General features: G+C 40.6%; 1 protein-coding gene across 2 annotated transcripts in view; it reads right to left on the bottom strand.

Moving 5' to 3' along the window:
* Nucleotides 1-5,828: 5,828 nt before the first annotated feature.
* Nucleotides 5,829-9,012, bottom strand: part of cnih3 (cornichon family AMPA receptor auxiliary protein 3) — a 56,140-nt gene continuing 52,956 nt past the window's right edge. Inside the window, exon 6 of one of the 2 annotated variants that reach the window (XM_044106834.1) lies at nucleotides 5,829-7,337. In XM_044106834.1, the coding sequence (XP_043962769.1) occupies nucleotides 7,310-7,337 (28 nt within the window). In that variant the 3' untranslated portion in view covers nucleotides 5,829-7,309. The remainder of the gene's footprint in view (nucleotides 7,338-9,012) is intronic. The other variant, XM_044106833.1, reaches the window with a different exon arrangement.

Here is a 9,012-nt window from a genome sequence, read left to right as displayed (position 1 = left end):
TTCATTTCTGCTCTCCAACTGAGTCATTATGATGAAGTGGAAGGAAAACAACTGGGAGCTCTAAGACAGCGTTTACTGCAACACGGAGGAGGTTTCTGGACTGTTCTACAACACATTTAAATGTTGTATTAAACTGAACCTAAACTTTGAGGTGAAACGTCTTTAAAATACTTGAGAGTGAAGAAACCAGACCTGAAATGGCTCAGATCTGGGACCAACAATGGTGCACAATGTCTCCACATGTTTTAAACTCAGTTGAGCCTTGCTTTATTTAATTAGTCTCTTTAAATTAACAAACATTACATTACAACAAAGCTACAGAATACATTGAAGGAGTGCAGCGATAAAAGGCCAGGATCTGGCTATTCAGGCAAATACTAATTTCCTTCAAAAACCTTGAGAAATAAACACAAAGGTCAGAGTTCACATGACTTCCCTCCAGTTCTGCGGCTGCACGGATCCCTAATTCAATACGCTTCAACGCTTTCAACGCACGGAAACACTTCAGTGTTTGTGCGGCTGGTTTGCAAACATTTGCATTAGTTCTGCTGTCCTCATCCTGCAGAGGCAGATAAAAGGTTGGTGTCCACGGCAACAGCAATGTTTGTGTTCGGAGAGGCGAGGACAGGAACTGCTGAGGGATGAAGGAGAAGGAACAAAAGCCGTGCGCCCAGTCTGCTGGCGAATGTGGACGGTGTGAGTGTGTGTGTGTGTGCAGATGTACTGTACGTGTGTGCGCTTTTCTCCCACAATTCAGTGAACAAAACCAAATAGTTTAACGCTCCAGATATTCCAATGAGCCAGTGTCTAATCTGTTCATTTCTCACATGCTTTTCATGCTGGTTATTAATCTGAGCCCAACACTCAGATTCTGACTCTGTTTATTTCTAATCTCCGTTTCCAGGCATTTTTTGGATAAATTGGATTATCTCCCCAAAGCATTCTGCATTTCACTTTGAGCTAAATCCTAAAAAGTGTTAAAAATGATTTCCCACATGTCTCCACAAAAAAAAAAAAAAAAAGATGTTAAGTTCTTAGACATTCGGACCATAAACATGTTTTATTTCCGTTTTATGCTCAGTGGTATTTTTTCCATCTTTGTTGGGTTTTGTTATGTTTCCTGGATGATTTCAGTCTCTAGGAAACAAAAAAAAAAAAAAGATGGAGATAAACACAGAGCAGGCAAAACATTATAACCATGCATCAGCCCCAACAGGCACTTGGTGCCTCTACATTACGGCACCTGTGAGACGGAGAGATGAGTTAGACAGGAGGCCAATCAGGAAAAGTGGCCGAGGATAAAGGTTTGGGCCGGCTGGACGTCTGGGTCAGGACAGCTTGAAAACCACAGAACTTGTGGAGGGATTCTGTTAAAGCATGAATCACCAGACCAGCAGCAATCCGGCGATGGAGTCAAGGCCGGCGGATGGATGTGGGCTGGTCCAACAGAGCAGCTGTAGCACTTTCTGCTGCTCAGTATCAATGTTGCTCATGAAGAGAGGTCACATTTTTTCAAACTTTAAATTATGTTGTGAAGGTGAAGGACATACTGCTCACTGAAGTCCTTTAATGAATGACAGATTTACTTAGATCTGTGAGGGAAAACTTTGTATATTTCGTTTTCCCTCATGTTGTGGCCTGAATGACTGTTGAGTTTTTTTATTTGTTGTTTTTTTTTTTAATGGTTGGTAGATAAGATGAGCTGAGGAGTCTCCAATTAGTTCATTTCAATGAACTAGTTATAAGCATTTTTAACTGTGTTTTCTCATACAAGGGTTAGCCTGGTCATTGCCTTCTCGTGCAACTCCACTCAAGAGAAATCTTGCTTAGAACACAGTCTTGTTTTTCTCCCATTGACTTGGATTGTCTCCAGTCGATTTTATTTTATTTTTTTGCCAGGCCAATCAGTGAACAGCAGAAGTTGAGAACGATGACGTTGATATTCTGCCCTGTTTTAGAGTTATAGTCTGCCTGTAGTTTCGGCACTGGCAAAGGAGGAAGTGAAGGAAGCCGTTCAGTCCAGGTGGGCCTCGCTTCTAAATGCTGAACTGACACCAACAGCCATCTTGTTCCTTTCAACTCTTCTCTCTTTTGCAGGATGGTTCTTTACAGTGCAGGCAATTTCCGGTAAGATTTCAAAGCGTCAAACTGAGGCTTTTTACCAGACTACACAATGGTGCACCATTTTTTTCTTTTCACCCAAATACCACTGGAGACAGGAAAAAGACAAAAAATCTAAGCAAAGTGTTCAAGGAGGGAGTGACTCAAAATTCCATCTAAGCACAGATAAATATTTAAAACGTGATAAATGTGAGAGGGACAGCACAATGGCAACATTTGTCACTCTGCCTTACAAACTGGAGTGGACTGTGTGGCTCCTTAGACACCAATAGATTAAAGTGGAAATCATTATGAATAATAGTTTGGTATCAAAAATTGATTTTCATCTAATCATGAGGCAGTAAATGATTCCCAACCTGCACAAAACGTGTGTGTGGCTGTGTGACTGACTGGCAACCTGTTGAGGACGGAGACAGGCACCAGCTCCCCCACGACCCGGAAGGTCAGAGCAGCTACAGAAAATGCCAGTGATGGTGGAAGAGAGAGAGAGAGAGAGAGAGAGAGAGAGAGAGAGACGAGGAAAAAAAAAAAAAAGACAAAAAGCAAAGAGTCAGCATGGTGGAGTGAAGACGGGAAGGAGGATGCAAACGTTGCTGCTGACAGGTGGAATCAACCTGAGCCGGTTGGGGCTGATGCAGGTTGACAGAACGGCGTCTCTTCAAGGGCATGAGACACTGACAGATTGCCTGTCCAGCTCTTCTGGACGCCGTAATCAGCTGTACAGGTCGGAAACCATAAACCTGCGTCTGATTGTCCCAGCAACAAACAGGTTTCACAAGAGCAAAGAGTCAGGAGGAGGTGGAGGACAGGAAGGGTGGAGGCTTCTGTCAGAGCATGACTTTAACCTTTCTGTCATGTAACTTATACACACAATGTTATAGATGCAATAAGTAATAAAAAAAATAAATAACAGGCAGTTTGTTTCTTAGTCACTTTAGGTTGATGATGATAACAGAAGATGACTGGAAATACCAGCTTAAGGGTCTAGAGAACATGTGTCATTGTAATATTCTGTTTTTATTGACTGTAAAGAGAAAAATCATCATAATTAACAGAAATGAAGGTATTCAAACATTAATCAATTTGGATGAATATGACAGTACAATATGTGTGTCTTTATTTGGCCCTCAAACAGTTTAGCGGGGGCTAGCTACATTAGCAGTAGCTCCAAAGCCAAACCCAAGTTTGCTAGCAAGCAAGGACAAAAGTTCACATGCCCTCTGGTGATGAGAATTGATAAAATAAAAACACTTCTCATTATAGTGAGATATACAATTAGATCTAAAAATAAACTGAGAGAGAAAATGAGAAGAAAGGAAGTGAGAAGATGCTCATCGTCTTGCTAGCAGTACAGCCATCTTCTCCCTCTGTTTCCTCTGGACGACTCGCAAACAAACTGCAGTTTTACTGGTCAGTAGAATGTTTCTCATTTTAACAAGTTTTATATTTCTTTATAATGACATCTTGCTCCGGTATTTATAGCCTAGCTCTGCCAGTTAAATGTTTCCGTAATCAGTGATGCTTTACGTCTTAATCAAAAACCAATAACTGGACATAGTAGATGCTTTTTTTTCTAAAAGGGAGGTTCAACCAGTGGGACAAACTGATCTCAACTCATTTAGTTTAAGTACATTTTAGCAACCGGTTACAATTTAGTGCCACTTAGCTGTTTATCTCATGCATAGTCACCTTTCTAATGTAATGGCCTAAGTCATCTTTGGCAAAAAAACCAGAGGTGGTCATCATTTTTTGATAAGTCATCAAAAAATGACTTATGGCCCATATTCAAGGAAGGTGACAATATTACTAGTTGAAATATATATATATATATGTGTGTGTGTGTGTGTGTGTGGGCGTGTGTGCGTGCGTGTGTGGGCATGTGTGAATCTATTGGATAAGTTACTGAGACTCCAGCAGAATCCAAGTCTAAATCTAAAAAAAAAACTTGGTGTCTGAGGTGACTGATGATTTTGCTTTGACAGTTTGAAAATCTGTTTCTGAGTTATTGTAAGCCAGCCAGCCTGCTTCTGTTGAGTTCCCAGAAGCATCGTTGGGCTGCAGTCCTCTGCAGGAAAGACTAAATTTGGCCCCTGTCACACGAAAGTTCCAAAAAGTGACTTTTACAAACAAACTTGAGGTCTCGGGGCCCCTGAGCGTCGCGTCCTAGAGCTGCAGGACACCAACTCAAGGTCACCAACTGCTTTTTTTTTGGGAAAAGAAAAAGGAAACAGGGGCAGATGAGAGAAGAAGCTACAGGACGAGGGAAAATCCAGGACCATCTCTGACAGTTCACCCAAATACACACACAGCAACACCCACACACACACACACGATGAAAGGCCAGCGGGTCGGCTGTGTGTGTGCCTGATTTCATTATGAATCAGTTTATGGCAGACATGTGGGCAGCACCCAGGTGCATCCTGGGAGGACAGGCTGTCACTAATCTGTCATAGCATGTCTGCCACAGTGATGACACACTTTTGGTCACCTGTGTGCTTATGGGTGTGTGTTTTAATATTTCTCACCTCGTAAGGCCAATGGTCTTTAAGATTTACTATGTTGAGTGGACCCAAAAACCAGGCCCAATCAGAACATGTGTTGTTTTTGGGTTAGGAGTTAGATATTATATTAATATCTGTATTGGTCCCGATATTGAAATCAATTCTCAATCAAATATTTGTGATAGTGTCAGAGGAACAGATCTTTCCAGCCTAATTCCATGCTTTGTGTTCTGAGTGCGTTATTAATTATTTTACATTATATTTAGAATTCCTAATGGAACTATTTCTGAACTATTTGAAAGGTTGGTTACAGTTTATTTTACATGTTTGACCAAAGGTCGTCGACCTCTATTGTTCCTGTCAGTTTGTTTTTCTATTGCTTCTTTTCCATTGGCTGTTAGTCTCCTGCTTGCACTGAATGAATAAACTGAAGTTGTTTCTACATGTTTGCACCAGTACAGCACATTTAAATATACCAATATCTTCACAACCTTGGTCACAGTTGTGAAATAAATCATTTGTGTTTGTGTTTTTTTTTTTTAATAAAAGGAACAATTAAAGTCAATGCAGCTGTTTTTATGTATCGGATCGGTATCGGGCGATACTGAACCTCATATCGGTATCACAGGTGAAAAGGTGGATTGGTTCACCTCCACTAAGGACTGAGGTGAGAATTGAGATCAGATTAAGTTTAGGGTTCATCAGTGTGTGAAGACAGACGTTATTTTATTTCATTTACTGGTAATGCTTAGCTTTAGAAAACAGGTCAGGGTTAGGCTGAGATGAATGAAGAAAGAATGGAAGTCAATGCAACGTCCTTGTGAAGACAAAGACATAGGATGTATGTGTGTGTGTGTGTACAAACACAGCCATATTACTCTGTAATATGTACAGAGTATCCTCCACCATGTTGTTCCTGGTCTGTCTGCTGGGTTCCTCCGTCTTCATGGTGCCAATACATCTCTACAGAACCTCTGAGGACAGAAACAGCTGGAACTGGGTTCTGTTTATCTGTGAGTAAATAGAACCCAGTATTACATCTACTGAGTCAGATCACATATGAACCTAGAGCAGAAAATCTGCTGTTGGAGCCCAACAAAATGTGTCAACGTATGAAGGGGCTGTGTGAACGAGTCCAAGGTGGTTCTGTAGAATCATTAAAAAATGTATGATTAATGTACAGAAAACAGTTTGGGAACGGTGTTAGATTTTAAAATACTTTATTTCATAAACAATATCTAAATTCAACCTTTTTGGTCACATACATACCACACTTAGGATATAAAATGCTCAAGTTAGAAGAAGAGAAAAGAAGAAGGGGGCATTCCTTTCTGCTCTGCCACCACACAGAAACACATGGCAGGTAAAGACGGCGGTGAAGGTTTAAAAAGCGGCCAGCTGGCTCGGAGGGCGAGCTACACGTGGAGGTCCAGGTTCAAACACCTGTCCTGCGAAGAGGTCCAGCCGGTCTCAGTCATTTGAATGATTATCAGAAGAGTTATCCATGGGGTCCTAAAAACCTTCCGTATACCCTGAAATATTTTCTAAAGTTGATTTTATTCTTGATACTCTGTACTATTAAAACCGTCAGCATCTCATAAATAGGCATAAATTCATATGCTTAAATAATTAAATACAACATTTTGGTCCGAGAGAGCTAGAAAAGATTCACATTGTTTCCCTGTGTTCAGAAGAGGCGGGCTGCTCGGACCGTACACGTTGGAAGACCTTCACCTGTGAAGCCGGAACATGAGAAGCCATCCCTACCGTCCCAGGCAGATATTGCCGGTATTTGTGCGAGAGCGAGTTTAGTATTTGTGCAAACGAACGTGTGCTCCTCGACTACAAAAGCTTTCCACGGGCTCTGGTTGTTTTAGTCAAAGTTTTCCCACAACAGAACAGCACTATAAGACAACACTAAGGAGGCATTTGCTGAATAGAATACCTTTTGAAACGCCTTTTGATTAAAGAATACACCAAAATGCACACGTCACAAAAGCCATTGATGGAAAGTCAGAAGGAAGATCCCACGGCCCCCAGGGGACTGTGTGTGTTCTCGGTGGGGTGGGCGCTCCAGCGCGTGGCCCCGCCCTGAGCCCGCTCCTCCTCTCCAAACAGTGTGACCCGTTTTCTCGCCCGCCTGTCCTTTGACTCACAAGAAGCTACGGCGGGTGAGGACGGGTCTGGACAGTGCTTCATTGTGCTGTGCCTGAGACAAACTGTGCAAACGCTACTGTGCTGTACGTCCTCCAGGCTAGCGTTAGCGCCGCTGTGCTGCTGGCTTGGCAGCACAAGCTAGCTGGATGGACCTTTAAATATACGTGTGTGTGTGTGTGGGGGTGTGTGTGTGTGTGTGTGTATTACAAACGTTGGCCAGGCAGTGTAATAACTCTTGCTATGAGCAAACTGTAAACAGCAGGTGTAGTCCAAAGTTTCTATATACAGTCAGAGATGAAACAGTTCTGGGCTGGGCCAAGATGAAAAGAGGCTTTGGCTCCAGCTGAGTTTATCGTTTGGCTCCGCAGGAAAGAAGAAAAAATAAAATAAAATAAATTAAAAAAAAAAGGACCCAGAAAGTTTTAAGTCTTCATCATTACGTTCAATTATCGTTTCCACCACAGCGCCACCTGCTGTACTGGATGTCTGGAGACATTGGTGCTGGACCCCGGATGCTAACAAAGCAGCTGTTATGAGGTAACCAAGGAATAGATCATACTGCAACAGAAGAAGAAGAGGAGAGCAAACAGGAAATGAGTCAAAAGTAAAATCAGTTGAGGAAAGTAAGCAGACATAAATATACAACTATTTATATATAGATATATAGGTATATCTATATATATAAACTGAGCTGATCTGAACTAAATGCCTCCACAGGGAGCGTCTTGTTTTGTTATCGTCCTCTTATAAACGCTGTTTGCTCAGAAATAAAACCCCACAGTTGAGAAAATCTAAAAATATTCCAGTAGCCTAAAATGACATTTTATGCTGTTATTATTATTATTATTATTATTATTATTATTATTATTATTATTATTATTATTATTATTATTATTATTATTATTATTATTATTAATATACATCTATTCCTGTATTTTGGCTAAAATCACAGAACAGGCAGAGAGCAGATCAAAGTATGTTAGTCATATTTTGGGCACAGATCAACACTGTCTTTCAGGACAAACATGGACGGCCTGTTTTGGTTTCCTCCACAGGGCTTTCATATGAACATTTGAAATTATAGAAAACATTTGAAGTTTAACAGATTTTTCTTATGCAATGTTTTCTGAGAACTGAAACTGAGGTGTTTGGCCATAAAGATTATTATTACATTTGGACGCTGTCCCAACTATGAAGCACGGCGATGGCAGCATCATGCTGTGTTGGTTTCTTTACTGCAGGAGGGACTGGTGAACTTTGTCCATTTGCTCTGAACAGTAAACTCCTTCCATGTATTTTTTTAACGACCAAAGTGTTGTGAGGACAACAACGTTCCTGTTTTGCAGCGTCCTGATCTCAGTCCTGTTGGAATACGTTGGTCAAAATTCCAGAAAACTGAAGCTTGTGGAAGAATATTCAAAACATCTGACTGGAGCCTTAGAGTCTGCAGGCCAATTCTACTAACTACTAAATAAACGTAAGAAAGGACATTTAGATAACGATTAAAAAGAAGATCCAAAAAACAGATCCGATTGTTTTTGCATTTAGCTAATCGCAATACTTTTGGTCATCCTGACAATGTCATAGTATAGTCACATCACTTGGTTAGTGTTGATGATTTTAGCTTAGAATTGATGAAAACTCATAAAAATGGAATATTATAAATAAAATGCCAGTTCTAGTTTGGTCATTTTAAAGATGGCCTCCAGAGACCAGCAGCAGGCGTGCAGATTGGTTTCTGAGCAGTTTAAGGCGACAGGAATCTGCTCTGACGCAGCTTCTTTTGATGAACACTGCAAGCAAGGTCAAACCGCAAACACACACCTTCTGGCCCACTTGTCTACATACACACTCTCACACTTGGCACACATACGGAGAGTGTGAGAAACGTAATTGTTCAGAACAGTCTCTGGATGATGACTGATAATAATAACTGATCATAAAATTCTTCAGTAATTATCTAATTGGAACAACTTGGTTGGAAATTTGTAAACTTTAAATGCTTGAAAAAAGATCGACTCTTCACACGGTGCAAACTGCATACGTTTCTGGAACGTTTTTAATTGCAGGAATAAATGCATATTAACAATAATCTGACTGTGAATAGATAAAACATTAAGAAAGTCATTTTAATGTAATAGCAGCAAACTGAATAATGCTAACAACAGAACTTATCTGATGTTTGAATAATCTACCTGGTTTTATATCTATATATATATATATACTTGTTTCT

The sequence above is a fragment of the Gambusia affinis genome, linkage group LG22 (assembly GCF_019740435.1).
Source record: "Gambusia affinis linkage group LG22, SWU_Gaff_1.0, whole genome shotgun sequence".
Lineage (NCBI taxonomy): Eukaryota > Metazoa > Chordata > Actinopteri > Cyprinodontiformes > Poeciliidae > Gambusia > Gambusia affinis.
Note: the sequence above shows the minus strand (reverse complement) of the source record. Positions and strands in the feature narration are given on the sequence as shown.